The sequence below is a fragment of the Fukomys damarensis genome, unplaced genomic scaffold (genome assembly GCF_012274545.1).
Source record: "Fukomys damarensis isolate Sample0158 unplaced genomic scaffold, DMR_v1.0_HiC HiC_scaffold_2, whole genome shotgun sequence".
In the NCBI taxonomy this organism is placed as follows: Eukaryota; Metazoa; Chordata; class Mammalia; order Rodentia; family Bathyergidae; genus Fukomys; species Fukomys damarensis.
In genome coordinates, this window is record NW_022900914.1 from 37,520,309 (window position 1) to 37,542,773 (window position 22,465).

A 22,465-nucleotide genomic window follows, 5' to 3' on the forward strand; every position below is an offset into this window, starting at 1 on the left:
AAAAAAAAAAAAAAAAAAAACTAAGGGTGCCCATGCTAAAGAGTTCTCTCAGCTTGGTTCTAAAGGAGGGTGATGGAAAGAGGGGCTGAGCAGTACATGGGGAGTACTTCCCACTTCCAGGCCTCACACAGCTGAGTGGTAGTAAAAGAGTGGATCCCTACCCTTGTACTGGTTCAACACATACATAGGCGCTCAGGCATGTGTGTGTGCATATTGCACAGGAACACAGACACACACACATATGTGCACATGCTAACCCCTTTGAACCCTGTAAAGTGTCAAAGTTCCTAAATGGAACTATCAAGTCCTCTCACTTGCTTCAGATTTTGCAAGCTCTAGCATAGCCATCCACCCAGAAGGGATCATCCAAGTCAACACAGTGTAGCAACAAGTGGAATGTTCCTTGCTGGCAGTGGCCAAAATGGGACCGCCATTCCTGGGGGACTGCTCCTGGGGATTGGTTTCCTCAGCCACCTCCCTCTAGACACCCAGGCTCATCCTTCCTGGACTGTATTGGTTAACAACCAAGTATCATTACCTGTGGAGGGCTCCTGTCCTACGAGTTCTCACACCAGATCTCTGCAGGTAGAACTTTTCCGTCTCAATAATCATTTTTAAAAAGTAATAATTATAGCAGGAGGAACACTCCAACTTACACTCCTTCCCATCAACTCTCACTGGGCTCATTGGTGACCCCATTCTTCTGTCACGCTATAGAGAATGCTGGTTGAATTTGTAGAGCTTTTTAAAACTCAAATTAATTTTTAAATATGTTTGCTGTTGATCCATGTCACCTACGGCAATACACCCAACACCTGTCATCTTGTTTCTATTCTTTGCAAGGCTTCCTATGTCTCTCTGACCTCCACCCCCTGCTCTTTAAAAAATAGGCTGGATGTGAAAAACTAAGCCCTCTCCCTCCAAAAGGCTCAGAGTCTGGTGGCTTAATTACCTCTCCATTTGCAACACGGAGGCCCCTTGGGTCAGAATTAAATGTGATTTCCAGTAGGAGAGGGGATAGGTTTACTCCATTCCTGCCCATCCTACATCTGTTCTATAGACACAGTGACTCCTCAGGCTGGGAAAGGATAAGCTAGTCTTCTCCAGCCTGGCTTTCTAGCCTTGACCTTTAACTCCTGGAAAAGAAGAGTGTGAGTTCAGTATCTGAAGGGAAGACTCTAAAAAAAGGGGGGGTGCTGACTATAAAAAAAATCAAGGCTCGAGCTGAGGATTTAGCTCAGTGATGCCTCTGCCTGCCTCACAAGCAGAAGGTCCCGAGTTTGATCCCTGGTACCAATAAGTAAATAAGTAAATAAATAAATAAATAAATAAATAAATAAATAAATAAATCAAGGCTCATTAATATCACTGAGATCATCCGAGTCATTACAGGTGAAGTATGATGGCCTGTCCATGGGTGTTAGTGTGTGTGTGTGTGTGTGTGTGCGCGTGTGTGTGGCACAATAGGACATGGATATATGTGTCCTATAAATAAGAGTATACATAAGGAATTATGTGTGTAACTGTGGATACATGCACACTTCCTGTACCTATACCATAATGCCAACTCATTGGAAAAATGGAAAGAGAAGTTATATGCAAACAGGCCCTTAGAATGAAAACTCCTTAACCCAAACTCATGACTTTGAGCAATTGTAACATTGCTGAGGAATGGATCAAGCCCTGTGTGGACATGGTGGGGTGGTGCTTAACTAGTGAAGGAACCTTTGTCTTCTACTCATAGACTTCCTCTCACAAAAGCCTCCCTTCCCTTTCCATGCCCTACTATGGTCTATAGGGAATACTTACTTATCTTTTTCAGTTATACTTTCCTACATTTCATAAGAAGGGGAAACTAGAGCCATCCTGGTCATATCAAAGTGTTTTCACGCCTCAGGGAAACAGTTCCATTTGTGTGGAACCCCTCAGATGACTTCCAGCCATTCACTTATGACTGCTCCTTAGCATGTATTTACATTTTTGCCCCTAGGCTACTTTCTTATGGGATGGGGACATTTTTAGGACATATGGCCACGGACAGGCCACCAGAACGGTGAGGAGACTTTGGGAGAAATTCTAGATGAAATGGAAAGCTTGCAATTCATCATCAAAAACAAATTTTAATGTGCCTTAAATATCCTGACTTACAACACAGGGCAGATGTAGGCCAGTTCTGCTTCCAGGAGGAGCAGGGTGATAGGCGGGGGAGGGGGAGTATGGAAGGATACCAGATGATGTAACACATGACTGCAGTGCAAAAATACAGGGTCTCTATTTTTGAAACATAAGCTCCCAGAGAAGGAAGCCCCAGCCTGCTCTGTCTTCTTTAGTGCAGAGAATACTTCTGTGATTTCATGCAAGCGTGCCTGCTCACTTCCAAACCAGTCCTTCCTTATGAAAGTCATCTAATGTTAGAGTCAAATGACAAGAAACTAATATTATTATAGGACATGGCCTGTACCAACAAGCATATTGCAAAGAAAAGCCAGCACAACACAACTTTTACAAATAGGAAAATTGAAATGATTAAATCCTCTCCTCAAAAGTCCTGGAGCTGGCTGACCTACAAAAATCATGTAGCTTCCTGTTCTTTTTCCAGTTGGGTTTACCATTTTGCTTTAAGACATGATGTTAAAGTGTTAAAGGCTAGAGGAAACACAATATATTATTAAAAAAAAAAACTGTCAATCTCAAGAAACTAATTCCCCTGTTAGGCCTCCAGGTCTGTATCCTTGGGCTTTTCATATGTGTGAGCTTCTAACTACAGTCAACCAATAAGGATGATGTTTTGTTGGTTTCTAAAGCCAGTTTGAGGTGGATCTAGACCAGCACACTCTGGGAATTTACACACATCATGCAATAATGAAATGAAACTATCTTATTTGAAGTTGGGAGATAGCTAAATAGTTTGCTATCATCACCGTAGAGCCCTTCCTCAAGCAAAGGCCAACACCTTCACTGAAATCTTGGCTGTCTCTGAGTTCCCCTTCACTCTATGTCCTGCCCTGCTACATCTGCCCTAAAACTTTTCCATGAAGATGATTTTGAAAAACAATTTACTAAAATATTTTTGAAAAAATGTATTGACCATCAGATAAAATACAAATCCCTGAGCATACAATTAAAGAACCTCTGTAATACGGTCCCGAATTAGTTTTCACCTTTATCATCCAATATTTTTATAGACAAACCTCTACCCACCAGTCATCAGAGTTCTCTTGATCTATTTTGCCTTCTTTCTTTGTCTTTGTCATCTAAATCCTAGCCAAGTTTTGAGAACCAGCTAACAGCCCAGCATCTCTGTGGGCCCCAGAGAATGATCTTCTACATTCTTTCAGTTTGTCTCTCTTATTTATGAATTAATTATATTGCACTCCTCCAGAGTCATGTGTTGTATAGTCTTGTTTGCTGGTTTGTTTGTTTGTGAGACATAGTCTTGCTATGTAGTTCAGGCTGAACTTGAACTCACTATGGAGTCCTGGCTGGTCTCAAACTCACGGCAATCCTCCTGCCTCAGCCTCCCGAGTGCTGGGATTACAGACACATGCCACTGGGCCCAGCTGTTTGTTTTTAAGACGGGGTCTCATTAGGTAAACCAAATTGTCCTAGAATTCCCTGTATAGCCTAGGCTAAACCTGAACTTGTGATCCTCCTGCTTCAGTCTCCTGAATGCTAGGATGATGGGCAGCATGCACCACAACACCCACGTTTTGTGTGTTTTAATGCTTGCAAACTTATCTTTCAAGTAGGACCAACTATAATTCCTTTGAGAACCTCCTAAGAGTTCCCCATAGTGCCTAGGATACCATCTTGCACAGTACAGGGCAGGAGAAAAGACTGCAAATGCTGATGTTCTGAGAAAGTTTATAACACTTCACATGGGAATAGTACAGATTTCTTTATTGTGTTCCATTAGAACAAATTAGTGACAGGTCATCAGTTACAGGTCATCTCAGAGGGTTAAGATACATGAACTTATCCCCTCCATAGGTCACTTATCTTTAATCACAGGAGAAAGACTGTGTTCCATTATTATCCTTCTTCTAAATTATCTAGAGTTATTATTAACAAGAAAGACTGAGCCAAACACATAGGAAATCATCAATGTATACTCATCCCTGCCATTTGAAAAGCAACTTTTAAGTGCACATCCTACTGATAATATATGAAGAATAACATTCTCATTCATTCCAGAGCGCTGACACCCCTTGCCTGAGACTGCTGTCTACATTGGCAAAATGAATTATATATTAGCATTTTAAAAGGCCCACTGTTCTCACCACATCAGCTTAACTGAGACCAGTTATTTAGTAGGATTCTAATTAATTTAATTCTCCACTGGTGGCAATTTCTGATGGGCAAGGACTGCGCCTTTTACCTCTTTGTATTCCTTCCCCGGCACTTAACTCAGTAGGTTGCATATAGTGGAGACCTAATAAATATTTGTTGATTGAACAAACGAATGAGCTTTGCTGCAGATGGAGAAGATTCGTGAGTGAATTTTTCAGATATGTTTCACAAAATCAAACTGGTCTTCCCAACATGAAAATGGGCAGAAACATAAGCACCACGGTAAATAATGATGCAGCCTGGCTCCATCACCTAGAAGACCAAACTTTCAAAATAAAACTACTTTGAGAATTCTTCCTGATCAGTTTAATTAGCACCGTTGTTAATATTTTTAATATGGTGCCTTCAGCCTGACAAAATTCTAGAATGTGACCCGTATGATACTGAGATTCAGTATATAGAGATTAAAAGTGAGTCGTCATCAAAGTAGTACTATGTGCACAATCTTGAATATGTCTGTAATTCTCTACACTCCAATAGAATGGGAATAATAATAATAATAGTACCCACTCCACAAGATTGTTATGAAGAAACAAAAGAACATTCACAGAGAGCACTTATTTCTGTACTTAGAACCTAGAGAATTCTCAGTCAGCCTTGGCCAATATCATTATTTCTGCTTTCTGCTATATTTTTCTCTTTACTGGCAATCAGCCAGCCAAAGATGAGATGGGCTAAGTTTTCCACAGCATTTCAGACACATCCTGGCCCATGATTCCCAAGCAACAAAAGATGTGTGATGCTCTGCCCTCCTCAGAGAGATAGATGCTCAAGGCCCTGTGGGAGAGGGCTGTCCTCCAGCACTACCGGCAAGGCAAAAGCCAGAGAGAAATCTGCCACCTGACTATGTAGCCAGACTGCACAGTTTGGGGCATCCCAAGCTCGTGTACTTTTCTTTTTTTTTTTTTTTTTTTTTTTTTTTTTTTTTAATGTCAGCATGAGCTGTGTGTGGCCGGCCATGCCTATAATCCCAACCCTCTAGGAAGCTGAGGCAGAAGAATCACAAGTTCGAGACCAGTCTGGGCAATTTAATAACTTACCAAGACCCTTTCTCAAAATAAAAAAGAGCTGGGAATGTGTCTCAGTGAGAAGCCCCTGGATTTAATCCCCAGTACTACTCCTCCCCTCAAAAAAAAAAAAAAAAAAAAAAAAAAGCATTCTGACAGTTTTAGTTTCCAAATAAAAATCGCTGCCATTTTTTTCTGTCATGAATTTATTAGAAATACAGGTTTCCTAGCCAAATGCAAAGAAAAATCCACTACCAAAGGATATGCATCACCACTCCATTTCCCCCACAGCCATCAAGACTGATGGCTGTCAGGACTCCTAATCCACAGAGTCCAGTACACGGAATGTCCCACAGTGACTGCCATATGCTGGCAGGAAGAGTAGATAGCAGAGAAGACCTGACTGAATGGGGTTGAGACCAGAAAGAGGGGACATCAGGCAAGTCAGCAAGGCAATGATAATGCCACGATGGCACCCCTGAGCTGCCAGCTTGGAGACCAGCCTCACTCATCAGTGTGGACCAAAGAGCACAGCAGGCCACCCCTGGCACATCAGCCTGTGTCAGAGGAAAAAGAAAATCATACTCTGAGAGAAGCTTAAAACTAAAAAGAGCGCCACAAGTAAGGGATAGTGGCTGCAGGCAAATCCACACAAAGGGAACCGCTTTAAAGGAAAATCTCTTGTGTACCTTAGTTCTGAGCTTTGGGTGAGCCTCTGAAGAGAACTATTTACATCTTGGTTCCCTCCCTTTGTGTGGCAAAGCAAGCAACAGGCAAAAAATCAGCCACTCTGAAAAAAAGGCATGAGTGACTCTCTGCAAATCACAGAGCTGGAAGGAAGGAAGGAAGGAAGGAAGGAAGGAAGGAAGGAAGGAAGGAAGGAAGGAAGGCAGGCTCAGGTACTTAGGTACCTCTGGTTGACTTCTCCTTATCTGAAATGAGAGCACAAACCAGCAGGGAGAGATGGTTAGAAGGGACCGAATGGCAGCAGGAGAAGCTTGTTTGCATTACTGTCTAAGGAAATTCAAGGAACAGCCACCAGGGGAATAAGAACAAAACAGGCAGAATACACCCTCTCAGACCATCCTCAACAGGGACATCTGTTTCTAGCTGTTCAGTGAGCTGCCCGCTGTGTGGCTCCAATTCCAGCACTGGCTTGGCCCATGCAGGCTCTAAACAGCTACTTCGCAGAGCAACTGCAGCCCCATCAGCCCAAGATATTCAAAGTCCACCCATGTCCTCTCCAAGAGGGAAATGTGAATCAAAGGGTGGCCAGCAAGAAGAGAAGTGACAGCAGAAGAGCTGCACGTGGTAAAGAAGGGGCAAGGGAGCACACATACATCTCTAAAGGGAGCCAGGCAGGAGTCCCCATTCCAGAGGAAGATGATGGTTTCATCATGCACAGAGAAAATGTGAGGCATAAATAGCACAGTAAGTGCAATGATCCTCGTATTTCACAACTAGGGGCAATTCCCATCAACTCTCCCTTTAGTTCATTGCTATTTCCTTACCTTTGAACTCAAAATTAAATAGCCCAGTAACAAGATTCAGGTCATGTTATTGGCTCTTTGGATTCCCTCGCAGGATATGATGTGGCCTCAAAATTCAAATTAAGTGGGTGTTTCTCTTAAATCCCGACTAGAGAATGGAACAGATTGTGAGATCTATTTAAGTCATTTGAGATGAATTTGGTTTGATGAGTAGCTCTTTTTTTTATGCCCTTTTAACTTTAAAAGCCTTCTCTCAGCAATTCTTGGTCCATAAGTTTATTTCTATCATTGGAGAAGTGAATTAAAGAAGAATCGTTCCAGGTAGTGACCTAAGTGTCCCCTGTCATAAGGATACTACTTAGAAGTCCTTGAACTATAGGGTAGATTAACCTGCTCTCTTACTAGGACTGGCACCACCAAACAAAGCTTTGATTTTGTTCCTAAATATTTCTAAGATGCACACTTTTCTGCTATTCTGGCTTCTGAATCTAGTGGTTCACCAAGCAGAGATTTACCACCTCAGTTCCTTTTGACAGCAGCTAAGAGATCTGGATTCCAGTTACGGCTCAGTCACTAAAGAAATATGTGGTTTCTGCTTGACTCTTGCCCCATACCATGCGATCCAGGTACCACCTTCATCTTTGGACTTTTGATGCCTAATCTATACATTGAATGATTGCTGTGGGTCTCTTCAATTTAGTCTATTCTTCTCCTACCTAATTTATAGAATTACGAAGAAAATTGACTATCATGTATATGAAATTGCTCTATAATATTTAAGTATTTCCTGGGAACATTTTAAAAACTATACACAAGTGGAAAGGTAACATGATTAGCTATAAGGTATCTTATTTTCACTAAGATAGGAAGAAAAATGATCAGTCCTCCTAGATTTTGCTGGAAGTGAGTCCTGTGGTTTGATGTAACCCCAAAGTATGTATTAGCTAAAGAGTGCATCTCCACCAGGGAGTCAAAGGAAAGGATTATGATGTTCATATTGCCCTCAGACAAAATGAATTCTTGAAGAAGGATGGTGTACTAGTAATATGTTTTTTTTTCTGAACTTCTACCAGACTCACAATTCCTCAAGTCTATTTCTTTTTTCTTTCTTTCTTTCTTTCTTTCTTTCTTTCTTTCTTTTTTCTTAGATTGCAAGATAAGCATGGTCCCACCGAGCTAAGTTTCTGGCCCTCCTCAAATCTATTTCTTTAACATTACACCCTTAGAGAAGCAACAGCCTACAAAATACTCCAATTCTATTAATCACTTACACTACATTCAGGATACTGCTTAGGAAAATAGGAATTTTTTATAGAAACAAATATTAATACTTAGATGTTTAGAGCCTATATAAATAATTGTCTCCTTCGACATCGACATCACTACTAACATAAACAAATAAATAAATAAATAAGCATAAAACCTGAAGGAGATTCTTTAGCACTTGAAGGGGTTGGTGCTAATCCAAATGCTCTTGAAAACTCGAAGCAAACGTGCTCAGCAAATATTCTGCCACAGTTTGGTCCCTCAACTAGCCCTCCGTAGAATCCTAATTCCCTCAAAATTGAGAAATCTTTCTCTAAGATTTTTCTTTAAACTCACTGGATTTTGATATGATTCTGTCTCAAGATCCAACAGACTAGGTGTGAGGTGCTGCAGGGACTGAGACACTCACTGCTGCCATGAACCCCCAAAGACTTACAGACCATTTTTATGTGTGACAATCTGGACGGATAACAAAACTAATACGCCTAGACCACGACTGGGAGGATAAGAACAATGCCCATATTTGGTTCCCATCATCCCAGCAGACAGTGCTGCATCCTCTAATCTGTGCTCAGTGCATGCCAGGCAACCAATTAATCTCCCTTCAATTTGAAGCTCCTCCTAGAGAGAGGGCATGGTGAGGACCTCAGTCAGATTTGTCAGTCCCTTCCCCTGCTTCTACCAGTCTCGGTAACCATGACCTTGACATACTGCACAGAGAGATGATTTCCCAAATCATCAATCTTGTGTGGAGTTTCAAAAGTTCCAGTGCTTGCATAACACCATTTCATAAGGAATCCCATACATGAATTTTTATCTTCTTTCCACTAAAAAAGTATGAGGGAAGACACGAAGTGTATTGCTTGCTTGTGTTTAGTGAAGGATCTTTCTTCTCCAATGAGGGAAAAGGAAAAAAGGGTAACATGTATCTACTTTTGTTCCCTCCCATTCAAAAAAAAGTGAAAAAACTATTTCAAAATATATCCATCTATTTAGATACTGTCTCTGAGAAGAAATAAAAGGTGGGGTAAAAACACAGAAAATACCAAGTGCAGCTTCCAAAGGCTGAAGGTGTCTCCAAACCATGATTGTTCTCCCTGGATAGGTCTCCCTTTGAAATTGGTACCACTTTTTCTAGGTATCAGCAAGGAGCGGAGTGCATAGGATGCTATTATGAAATCCCTCATGGCCTTAGGTCTCAACAACACAGAGGAAGAGCATGGGGCAGAAAGAAAATTTTTTGGTGAAGTAACTTCTTGTCTGGTAGTCCCATGTTCCCCTAGGAATTCTCAAAAACTTAATGAAATGTGTACCTCGGGGTTCTTTATATGTAATGGAAAAGCCACACACATGTGCCAAGGAGGCATGGTTGCTCCCATCTGCAGTGCACACAGCTACTGATATGAAGAAACAAGTACGAGTACTTTTGCCAGTTGCCTTTCTTGGTGTCCATGTGTGTAAACCACACATGTGGGTCTGTGAATGTGTCTGCCTTGTGTGCTAACAAAGGGAGAAGCACCGTAAGGAGAAGCATTCCCTTTGATCAGTTAGACAAAATGCAGCTAATTCTCCAGAATAGGGAAAACCCAGCTTCTCCACTCCCACTCTTACTGATGTGGCCTCCTGCAAACCCCATAACCTTGGTGAGCCTTGGTCTTCTTGTTCATGCAGTGGACATTGTGAGATCTGTCCCGGTGAAGATCAGAAGAAACAACGCATGTGAAAATGTCCCATAAAGTACAAGGTATTCTTGATGAAGAAGCAGGAAAGAATCCAATGCCAATCATTTTGCTGTCACTAGGTAAAATAATCTAGTCAGAGGGTGAGTGAAGATATTCCCCACTTATGTTCACAGCCAATATGTAAATCTACAATAGTGTCTTCGTTCTATTATTTATAAACCTATTTTAACATGCTAAATTGTGTCTAACTCTTTTTTAGATCTCCAGGCAGTAGAAAACACCAAATTGAGAACATTTCTTGGCAAATTAATTGGGCCAGAAGGAATTTTTATCACATATTTGTACATATCATTTATTTGTGTCATTAATTCCTAAGGAATGAGGCATCACTATGACTACAATGGTCTATTCCAATAAGACCCTCTTTCCTCCTATAATTTTTCCCCTAATAAAATCTGCTTTAGATTTCCTGATGGAAGTACTAAAGTTTTATGTTTGTCTGTTTGTTATTTGTTTGCATTGTTATATTTGCTGAAGGTTTAGGATCCTAAAAATAGAATATTTAATAAACAACTATTGATGCTATCAGCTTCTTAGGATGTAACATACACCCAGTGACAGTTTCTTTCTTGAGTTAAATTAAAAGACAAATTCAAATCCTGCAAGGTAGCCACCAAAAACATATATTTGAGAAGCAGGATTCAGCATGCCATATTATGCATTATTTAATGATATGCAAATCGTTAAGTCAGACAGGAAAACTTCAGCATTAATAAACAGCAATACTCCTACTAAGTATGATGTTAAGTATGATATTGCTATGATTTATTCCCAAGTTTTGCATTCTGACTTTCTTTGAAAATGTATGCCATCTGACAGTGATAATCAATTTCCCCTCCTACATCTTCTTACTCATTCCTTGAATCTGTTCCTCCTACCCACCTGATGGGTGTCTACAGGAAACTGTTATAGAAATACTAAGTCATAAGGACCTGCATTGTCTCATGAGCGTTAAAAATTAAAGAACAAGCAAACACCACCTAAAGCTCCAACATTTATTGTGTCAATGTTAAGCACACTTTTTAAAAGACAACATAGAATGTATAGAAACAAGGGGTTGGGGACTCATGCTCATTTCCACAATACGGGTACTTAGGTTGGCTGGTTTCAAAAAGGGCTGGACACAGCTGAGGACAGCGATGGTCCACAGGCCCTCTATATGGGACTGATTCACTGTTCCAATGTGGGTCTGTTTTTTTGTTTTTACTTTTTATTAAAAAATATAAATAAAATGGCACTGCAGGCCCAGGCTGGAAGGACTCCGCAGGACTCTGTCTTCGCACAACGGCTTCTTGGAGGCTACTGTCAGAAAACATCACAAACTAGCAGGATGACAGACCACGCTGACGTCGGCTAGGCGGCTCGTGTCCACCCGGCCCCTGGGGGCTTCAAATTTTCTCAGAACTTAAGGGCTCTCGAGCTTCCATCCGAAAACTGCCACACATCTTGAGCTCTCTGGGTACTACGCCGAATGGGGGTGTGTGAAGAACCTAGAGAGAGGTTGGAGACAGAGGAGGGGGAAAAAAAAGTACAGGTGTGACTTGGCCCAGTGATTTTCTGTTCTTCCACTAGCATTTTAAATTATGATTTAAATCAACCACAGGTTGAGCCACTGGTATCTTAAGCATGATTTCCAACGCTATTGCCCCTCCCCAGATGCCTGAGCTTTGAGTGACTTTCCCATACCCTCCTCCCCTCCATCTCCCAAAGGACCCAGAGTCCCCCCACCCAGTCATATCACAGTCCTACTAAACTCAGGGGCACACCTGGAAGGAAACACTTTCCCTTATGACTAAGAAAACTTAGTAGGAAACAGTCCTTTGGTTGAGGAGAGCAGGGGAGGGGATAGGGAGGGGGTCGTTTTCTTAAAATAATAATAAAATTATAAAGAAACAAAAAAAATTGATGTGAAAGCAGCACAACGAAAACATGAAATGTCATCAAGTTCAACGTCAAAGCAGCCAACGATTTACAAGAGGCGAACAAATCTCTGAAGAGAAAACCAGAACCCAAAATAGTTGCTCTCAAATTGCACCAAAACTGCCTGTAGTTTCTTTCAAACATGCAGTTTTCCTCTTTTCTTTCTTTTTCTTTTTTCTTTTTCTTTCTCTTTCTTTATTCTTTTTTGTCGGGGGGGGGGGGGGAAGGCACTGGTAAAGGGAAGAAGGGAGTGGTTATTTTCATCAGGTTCCTCCCTTGCTGTGAACATTGACTCGAAGCAGCAGAACCGGGAGTCCGGATGTGCGAGGAAGGCTACCACTGTGGCATTCCAGGCCTCGTTGCCATGGCGACCCGAATCAGGGGCCTGGGGCCTCCGCTGCCCTGCCTCGGCGCTGCAGGAGGCCTGGGGTCTGGAGCTCAGCTGCTCTCATGCATACCCCTTTGAGCAGAGAAGACCTGGGCTGAGGGCCTGCTGTGTCCAGGTGGGCTCTGGGACTCCCACTCTCAGTCCAGCACTAGTCACTGTCGATGCGGCCCAGTTAGCTGATACCCCTGTTAAACCCCTTGGTCTGATCTGCTGCTGATAGCTAAAGCACTAAAAGACAAATACGGGCCCTTGGTGGATCTGGGTGCTCCTGCTTTAGAAGAAACTTAGGGGGGGAAATTGCTTAACTTGCCTTTTCTGCTATCTTTATGAAAGACCCGTTAGAAATACGCACTTCCTTTACGTAGATTTGCCATGTTACAGAAAGGAAAAATAGTATTTGGATCAACCACTTAGTCGTGTTCAAGTTTAGAAACTAAAGTACAATAATCCCATATGAACCTTGTTCATTTCCTTTCCATTTAGCAGGGAGGAATTAATTGCATCCCATGACCACAGGTGACACTAGGAAAGAGAGAGAGAGACAAACAGGCCCGTCCTCCTGAAGGTGGATCCCCTGGCCATGCGCTGTAATAAACAAGATATGGAGTAAGGGGTCGCTGGCAAACAAAAACGCCCATGTCTACAACTTGCCACTGTAGCGGCCCTGGAGGAAAAAGACCCATCTCTGTATTCTAGTATCCACTCCTCTAAAACTGAGTTCATGTTTTCTCTACTGGTAAAGCTGTAAGGCCTCAGAAGACACTTAGGAAAATTTGCTAAGAGGCTCACACCTTTTAAAAGTTAGTAGTCTTTTTAAAAAGTTTTTTAATGCAAGTTTAAAGAACACTGCCAATCCCATCCTTTTTTTTTTTTTTTTTTTTTTTTTTTTAAGAGAAATTGCCTTTTAAAAAAAGAATGGGATGGATACATTCTTGAACACACGAGGCCAGGGACAATGGAGTGACATTTATACTGAGGAATACACAATTACAATGGTCATCAGCAGTCCTGTGTGTGTGTGTGTATGTGTCTGCACGGGAGTGCACACACGCGCATGCATGTATGTGTGTTTAAGGAGGAGGTTAGAAAAACCCAGCATTTCTCCCCTTACTCTCTGAGTAAAGTAGTAGAAACAGAACAAGATGGGCCCTGGGACTTCTAATTCCTTTTCAGAATGGCCCCAAATAATCCCAGTATGTTTCAGCAAACTTTTAGTGTCTGTGAATAACCATTTCATTTCCTTATTTCTCCAGTTGAAATGGTATCTAGTGCACTGCTCCCTCCACTACTCCAAGCATTATGAAGATGTACAAAATGGACTTACTGCATACACAACAAATAGTATTTAAAGAAACAGTTCTATTCACAGAGTACCCTGGGAAAAACTCAGCTACTTCACACTTTCTGCCATGGCTGTACACATGATGAACATGTTCACCCCATTTCTTAGCAACCTTTAGAATGTGTTGGTTTCAGTCCTTTTGTAGATCCTAAACAACAAGAGGATAGCAAATGATCTCAGGAAGGAGGTAGTACTGTATATGTACTGGAGAAATTTCTGGATTTAAATCTGTGAGAATAGTATTTGCTATATTCCTTTTAATGACAACTTCAAAATAAAAATCCAAAGGAACATCTTGTCAGGAGTTCAGATATATAGAGAAAATTCCACCAGCACCTCAAGAATGTTACTAAAACAACAGAGAAATCTGAGAGATAGTAATGTTCTTAGTATTTTCTTATTTTTAAAATAGGATTTCTTCATTCTGTGGGACTTTTAAAAATGTTATTTTATAGTAAGGTTTTAAATTTTAGGATTCCGGATACAAAATATTACTTATAAATTATATTCTTATTGGCTGTTTTCATGCTCTTATTGCTCACTCAGCTTCAGAAATAATATTTTATCAGAAGTCAGGAGACAAAGTAAACTGAAGAATCTGTCTCCCAATAAATTTATTTAACTTTGGGACCACATAAATGAAACATAATCTGTGATTTATCATCAGCTGTTCTCCCCCTCCCTGTTCTGTTTGATTTAAGAAATCTGAACATACAAGAATACCATAGCCATCATTAATTCTGTCTATCAGGATGCAAAATCTAATTACACTAATAGCATCATATACTGAGAAATTAAAATGAATACTGTATATAAAACCTACACAGCTGTACTCAGACCTCCTAATAAAAGAGCAATAGGGACACGCAGAAGTTTTATGGACATTTAATATGGTAGAGCAGAAATTACCACATCCAAAACCAACTTGGCACCGGGGACTGTTACTATCTGTCTGAACAGCATTTTGGATTCTGTTTTGGAGTCGTCTAATCTAAACCACACTTTTCTCAGTTCCCTGACAAACATCAAGTTCTCCAAGGTACCCCAGCCCTACGCCAGCTCAGCTCCTGTGCAGCATTCTCCACTGTCCTCAGTGGATCCCTGTTTCCCACCATATTCTCCTTTTAAAAATACCTACTTTCTCTATACTTTAAAATGGTAAAACTCTTCTTGCCTCCAATAAAAGGTATTGCATGAAAAGACCACCTCACTGGCACTAGTGCCTAAGAACTGAGCGACAAAAATGCTACCACAAGAAGACAACAGAACAGCTTTGGTTTGGGTTTTTACAAAAATAAGAACAATGTTATATCCAGTCGTCTACACTGGGGACAGGGAGACAATATCACAGAGGCATGAGTGTTAATCAAGCAAATCGATGCTGCAACATGCAGTATTTGAGAAACCGACAACACAGATTTCCAAGGAGGGTTTTGTTGTTGTTGTTGTTGTTTTTTAAATAGACCTAACTTGTTTTTCAAAGACATGTCATAAATCTGTTGGTTGTTCAAAATATAACTGAAGGGTACCCCCATCCTCTCTTGCTGTCAGCCAGGTACCTATAAAAACACCTAGAACAGTCTGTGGCATCTACAGTCCATAGGCTCTCAGAACCATAAGGCAAGCTACTGCACACCTCAGGAAAGAAGTAGCTGATCCCAGAGATTTGGCTGTGTCTGGCTACCCCTACTTACTGCTTTCTTTCTCTCTCTCTCTCTCTCTTTTTTTTTTCCTTCCTTTTTCATTATTTTTTAAGCTGATGCCTTTGTTTCTCGGTTTTTAGGTTTGAGGGGTGGGGTCATTTTTGTTATGAGGACAGACTGTTATGTAGAAACTAAAAGCTGATTAAAAAAGAAAAACCTTTTTACCTTATGTTCTAAGCTAGGGCAGTGATGACAGAATAGAAGAGAACTTTTAGACAACAAGAACAGCAAAAAATCCAAAGGAAATAAAAGTTTGAGATGCTATTACCAGCAAGTTTACCACTTATATCAGAATGGATTTCTCCTAAGAGATGGAGCAAGTTTTTAACATCAGACTGGAAACACCTTCCATTTCTTGGAAATTATTCTAGAACTGTAAAGCCTAAAAACCATGTCCATGGTTTGAGATATGTCTATTTTAATAAGTACTTTATGTTCCTTTAGGGTATAATACACGCATCAAAATGCCCATAGAAATAATCCTGAAAAAGACTGACTGGCCTTCTCTTAAAACCTGTTATTTTCTTGAAAGTAATTTACAGAGTGTGTCAAATGAGGACACAAGAAGCTTACATTGTGTACTTTAATTTTTTTATTTTTTTCAATAAAGGGACAAAATGGGTGTATGAACAGGTTAATGCAGACAACTGCCAAAAAAACACAGACAGTGGTTTTTCCAATAGAACTTAACAAAGACCAGAAACAAATACAATAAAAAGCCAGGTTGTAATGACCTTTGGTCATCCAAATAAAAAAAATAAAAACAAAGAAAAATAAAAGATCAAATTAAGTGCCTCTGTTTTGAACAGGGCACAAGCAATAATAAATAGTGACTCCCATAGTAAAAGATAAAATTTCAAGTTACGACAAACAGCTTTCATTACAGGAATAGAAAAGGCCAATAACAAAATATTCTTCATTGCCATTTACAAAAAAGTATTGACTAAAGCGGGCTTTCTCTTTAATATGCTTTGCATATGAAATTCTTTCCAATCTAAATATAAAGCACCATTTAGTTTTTGGCAATGAAAAAAAACTGCAAAACATTGTTTTTTTTTTTCTTTTCTTTTCTTTTTTCTTTCTTTCTTTTACTGCATATGAAGGTAAGATGCTGGAATGTAAGGTGATAGAAGGAAAGGGACAAAAAGCACACTACATAACAAACCAACGTTATTAGCTTGCAGTACTGCATACAGTATGGCAGCAGGAAAAAAGAACAAAAAAGGATATGTACAACCCTTATGACAGCCGTCCGTGTGACATTCTAGCAGGTTCCCCCAAACCGCCATTATATGGCTTCTCATCTGTACAATGTCACACTTTTTTTTGTTTCTCTTTTTTTTTTTTGAAGCATACAAATAATTTGCACTATATTATCCTGCCAAATTAAAAAAATATACTGTGGCAGCCTGTCTTTTTTTATTTCCACTACCAAAAAAGGTACATTGATACCTTTTAAGAGAACAAGCAACAGTTAAAAATACAAGCTTCAATATAAATACTATAATGCCTAACACTAGATGAACATTTAATTCAAATACCATTCTAGAAATACAGAAAAAAGACCATAAATGTGTTTTAGCATAGGAATCAACATGAGTGTGCATTTTCCTATATTTAAGTACTATATAATCTTAAACCTTTCCCCAATGTATTTTTTTTTACAACCTGAAGAGCGGTGTGTAATCCAAGGCATAGAATTTTCACTACCATTTTTAAATGGATAACAAGTCTTGTAACACCACCAAGACAATGGAACCCTAAAATGCAGTTCCCCCCTAAACATAATGAAGTGTTTTTTAAAAAATTTTTTCTTAACATTTATATTTAAAAAAGTTTTGTACAAAAAAAATCCTTGCACTGTAGAAGCGAAAGCAATCATTCATTTCTATGTTAAATGTATTCTGTTTCCATTCACAGCGCTTGCAGTGTTGCGTCCAAGGAAGTAAGCTCATTAGTCAAGTAAATGGCTGGCAAAGTTTTTTTGTTTTTTTTTTTTAAATGCTCATCAATGAGATTGTGTTCAATTTTTTTTTTTTTCAGCATTCTTGCAACTTTTCCCTTAAGTATAGACCTGTAAACTGGGAAAATTGTACAGTGCACTTAATTGTCCTATCTGAGCAGGTTTATTTTATACTCAACCTCTGTATCTCTGATTAGAGAAAAGATACAGGTATCACAGGCAGAGTCAAGTGCTATTTGAACACCAACTGGGGCAGATGCTAGCTTAATAAAAAAAGAAAAAATTAAAAAAATAAAATAAAACAATGAATCCTCTTCCATGTTAACACAAATAGCACACAGTGTATGGAAAAGAAATGAAGTACAACTTTTAGGGAGCACAGACATATATACTGCTACTCTTAAAATTCTTTCTCTTCGTTTTTTAAGAATGTCACATTTAAACGCAAGTCTTAAGAATTCATAGTTAATCATCATTGTATCAATATTAGCTTATACACCTGTTCTAGTTTAAAATGGCAAATTGTACCACGTTGTGCTAAAAAATCACTTTATCCTCTGTTCCCCTCTGTTAAACCTTATTGTCAGCCTCTTCTTTTTAATATGGCATACAAGGTCTTAAGTTTATCATTTGATTGTCCATTTGACAACCAAGTGGATCTGGATCTATTTCTTTTGATATCAGAATTTTTAAGACATCTTTTAAAACAAGTATCTTCATAAAATGAACATTTTACTAATGTATTTAATCATGTTCCAGGGCTTTTGCACATCACACATTCAATTTCATCATTGTTTAAAAAAAATAAAACTGGGCAAAACAGCCCATTTCTTTTAAGCTCTCATTAGGAGCAAAGTAGATTTTATACTGGTATAATCAGTTTTTGTTCACAAAGTTAAACTAAAGGGAAAATGATGATTAACTAGGACATAATGGGTCATATTTTTAGGTAGCCGTTGTTGTGAGAAATACAATATAGAATTATATGCTAGGTCCTAAGGTTTATCACCTCACCCAATGCTGAATTAAGCTACGAGTTTATAACAAGTAGAAAGAACCATCATTGTGGTTTTAACAGATCCAAGGCACTCATATTTTAAAACCAAATGATAGAATAATCTTGTTCTGTTTTTCTGTTAATTTGTCAATTCAAGGCCTTCTTTTCTTTCCTCTCCAATTGATACATTTAACCCTTTAGAGACAGACATTTAGCTCATAGTTTTTTTTTTTTTTCAGTGCTGTGTATTCTGTCTTTAGAGGGTTAACCCAAAGACTGTTCTACCTCCTCACATTATTAAAAAAAAAAAAAACTGTACATGATATGTATTACAGAATGTATGCAGCATGGTCTTTTTTTCTCTCTCTCTCTCTTTTTCTCTCAGAACGGAACTGGAAACAGCAACATGTTTGCTCATGTTTGCTCAGCAACGAATTAGGGACAATTTAAAATAGCCATAATATACCATACATGCTGTCTAAGTTTTCAAAAAAACATACACAACATGTAAATTATTGCACAAGAGAAAGGCTCAAAGTTTGCGTAAAATGCAATAGTATTGCCCCATACAGATCATGCATTCAAACGGTGAGAACATAAAGGAAAAAAATTTTTCAAAATAAAAAGAAAAGAAAAAGAAAAAAGAAAAAGAAAGAAAAAAACAGGTGTGCTGGTGACAAGCACTCTCATAGTCTTAGCTTCCATTACTTCTGTTTGTTTGTCTTTTGTTTGTTTAAATCACATGGGACTAGAAAAAAATCCTACAGGGAGTGGGGCTGGAGGGCCCTGGGGAGGAAGGGTGGTGAGAAGGAAGGTGTCAGGTGGGAGTGAGGGAGGGGTATTAATATACCTCTATTCAGTTTTTATATCATTATTCAACACTCGATCACTGTGCCATTTTTTCATGTGTTTCTCCAGGGTACTGTACACGCTAAAAGGCATCTTACAAATTTCACATTTGTAAACGTCCTTCCCCACCTGGCCATGCGTTTTCATGTGCCTGGTGAGCTTGCTACTCTGGGCACAGGCATAGTTGCACAGCTCGCATTTATAAGGCCTTTCGCCCGTGTGGCTTCTCCTGTGGACAGTGAGATTGCTACAGTTCTTGAAGACTTTCCCACAGTACTCACAAGTGTCGCTGCGTCTGCCCTCTTTTGAGCTGGGCCTGCCCGGGCCCGGACCACTAATATGGGGCGTGCTCCCTCCACTTCCCGTGCCGCTGCGCCCCGAGATCCCTCCGTCCAGCTCCCCGGGGGGCGTGGAGAAGCGCAAGCTCCCGTTCTCCGAGGAGTGCTCCGACGAGGAGGCAAAAGGCGATTGTCTCGAGTCTCCGAAGCTAAGGAAAGGATCTTTGAGCTGCCTGGAGGCCGCGTAGCCGGCGAGCCACTGCGAGTACACGTTCTCCGTGTTGGGCATCGCGGCCGGGGGCAGGTCGAACTCCTTCTCCAGCTTGATGCGCTTGGAGAAGGGACTCAGCGAGCTGGGGCTGCCCAGCAGCAGCTTTTTGGACAGGCCTCCCGAGGCCGACTCGCCCGGGGAGCACCCACGGCCGTTAACAGTGCCATCGTCTATGCGGTCCGACTCGCCCGCCACCGAGTCTTCGTCGCAAGTGTCCCTGTGGCCCTCGGCCTCAGCCAGGTGGCCCCGCTTATGCTTCTCGCCCAGGACCTGGTGGAAGGCCTCGCTGAAGTGCTGCATGGAGCTGAGCACCATGCCCTGCATGACGTCGGGCAGGGCGCGGCCCTCGTCGCCCACGCCTACCACCGCACCCCGAGAGCTGTTCTCGTGGTGGCGCGCAGCCTCCAGGCTGAGCCCGAAGCCGTAGTCCACCCTCTCACTCTCTGTCAGCTCCTCCTCCTCCTCTTCCTCCTCTTCTTCCTCTTCCTCGTCGTCCTCCTCTTCCTCCTCGTCCCCGTTCTCCGGGATCAGGTTGGGGTCGTTCTCGCTCTTGAACTTGGCCACCACGGACTTGAGCGCACTGCTCGCGCTGCCCACCAGGTCGCTGGTGCCGGGTTCCGGGGAGCTGGCGGTGGAGAGGCCATCGTCGGACTTGACTGTCATGGGGGATGACTTGTGCATGTGCGTCTTCATGTGGCGCTTCAGCTTGCTCGCCTGCGTGCACGCGTGGTCGCACAGGTTGCACTTGTAGGGCTTCTCGCCCGTGTGGCTGCGCCGGTGCACCACCAGGTTGCTCTGAAATTTGAACGTCTTGCCGCAGAACTCGCATGACTTGGACTTGACCGGGGGCTGGGAGGGAGGAGGGGCGGATTGCAGAGGAGGGAGGGGGGGCGTCGCCAGGAAGGGCGGCTTGCTACCTGGCTGGAATGGTTGCAGTAACCTTTGCATAGGGCTGGGCCGGCCTGGGGACAGCGGTGGGCTAGACGTGTTCCCTGCCAGCTCTCTAAGTCTCCTAGAAAAATCCATGGCGGGAGGCTCCATAGCCATTGGATTCAACCGCAGCACCCTGTCAAAGGCACTCGGGTGATGGGTGGCCAGGGCCATCTCTTCCGCCCCCAGGCGCTCTATGCGGTGGGGGTCCAAGTGATGTCTCGGTGGTGGACTAAACAGGGGGGGAGTGGGTGGAAAGCGCCCTTCTGCCAGGCCGGAAGCCTCTCTCGATACTGATCCTGGTATTCTTAGCAGGTTAAAGGGGTTATTGTCTGCAATATGAATCCCATGGAGAGGTGGCTGGGAAGGACATTCTGCACCTAGTCCTGAAGGGATACCAACCCGCGGGGTCAGGGGACTTCCGTGTTCGCTTTCTAAGTAGATTCTTAATCCATGAGTGTTCTGTGCGTGTTGCAAGAGAAACCATGCACTGGTGAATGGCTGTTTGCAAGTTGTACATGTGTAGCTGCTGGGCTCATCTTTACCTGCAAAATAATACAACACCAACATCAATGCTTAATCACCAAGCAGACTTCAGCAATTGTTTATTCGTGTTGCAACTCCAGCGCTCCCTGCCCCCACCCCCAACCCCAAGCTCTACCCCCTCATGCACCTACTAACCCTCTGCCTAAAGGGTGCCTGGCACATTCGATGGCTGGTACCAAACAAATATTTGTCAAATCATTCTTCCCTCCCTAAAACTCAATTCTAAGACTTCTTTATCCAATTCCCAAAGCAGAAAAATTCTGATCACTTCAAGCTTGAAGAAAAGGAGTCCTACAATCTAGGGACCTCAGCAGATGTCTTCTGAACTTTTCGGTCTCATCATCACTTGGGAACAAACCATTTAATCTCTGTGTACCTTGGTTTCCTCAACTCTTAGTGACCCAAGCAACAGTTTTGCTCTCTAAATCCTACTGTCCTTGTCTGTTCCCCGATGGGTGGCAGGAAAACTTGCTACACAGAGATACCAAAGAAGAAAATATCATCACACTGCAATTCTCTATGGCCCTATAGCAGCTTAGGCTAAAATATACTAATTATTGATATTGTTAAAATGAGAAGGCACTCAAAACTGTTCAGTGGGAGAGAGACTAGCAACATTCTCCCTCCCTTCCCAGCCTGTGTGCAGGTCAAGTCAGCAAGTTCTAATTTTGGCTTCATAACACCCCCCAGGGACACCTGTTTTTAATCTCAAGGGACATTGTGAAAATCTCAAAAGAAAAATTTAATTTAGATTTAACTGAAAGCCTGTAACAAATTCTTAGGAGTTGTCCCCCAGTGAAATCAATACAAATCTAGAGAAGTTTGGAGGAGTGGCTGGTGCCAACTTCAACAGACACAGTACCCTGGTTGAAGGCACAGTTCAGGCAGCCAGCACCATGACAGGCAGCAGGCTGAGCAATGCTACACTAGCCTCCTCCTCATTATTTTGAGAGGCTAACAACGTGAACCAAATTATACAACATCCTGCGCCCTCGGCTGAGACTCCGCTCCAGTTGAGAAAGAAACAGAAAGATACAGTTCAGCTAGTCAACTCTTTGGCCAGTAGCCAAGCCGTCTGGAGAGGGGCCCTGCTGAAGTCACATTATTTCTCTCTTGCTGAAAAGAACCCTAGAGTGGTAAATACCACTTTGGCAGAGAGGGGGCCAGCTTGACTTCACAAAATCATTCATTTTTGGAGATATTTGGAGATAGCTAAATTGAAATACATAGACATAGATATAGATATAGATATAGATATAGATATAGATATAGATACAGATATCAATTTGTGGCCTTAAAAGGAGCAGACAAGTGATGGTGGCCTGGGGACAAAGATGAGAGCAATATATGATGTTCCAGGGATTCTGAAAAAAATAAGGCTTAAAGTATAACTGAGAGGGCCAGGGATTTAGCTCAGCGGTTC

General features: G+C 41.5%; 1 protein-coding gene across 3 annotated transcripts in view; it reads right to left on the reverse strand.

The window, feature by feature from the left end:
• Positions 1-10,846: 10,846 nt before the first annotated feature.
• The window catches only part of Bcl11a (BAF chromatin remodeling complex subunit BCL11A), a 97,947-nt gene continuing 86,328 nt past the window's right edge, over positions 10,847-22,465 (reverse strand). Inside the window, exons 4-5 of one of the 3 annotated variants that reach the window (XM_010609806.1) lie at positions 20,899-21,041; positions 10,847-11,345 (exon numbers count right to left, since the gene is read on the reverse strand). In XM_010609806.1, coding sequence (XP_010608108.1) covers positions 11,244-11,345; positions 20,899-21,041 — 245 coding nt within the window. In that variant the 3' untranslated portion in view covers positions 10,847-11,243. Of the gene's footprint in view, positions 11,346-18,821; positions 21,042-22,465 lie in introns of those variants that run through there. The other 2 variants (XM_010609803.1, XM_010609802.2) reach the window with 2 other exon arrangements.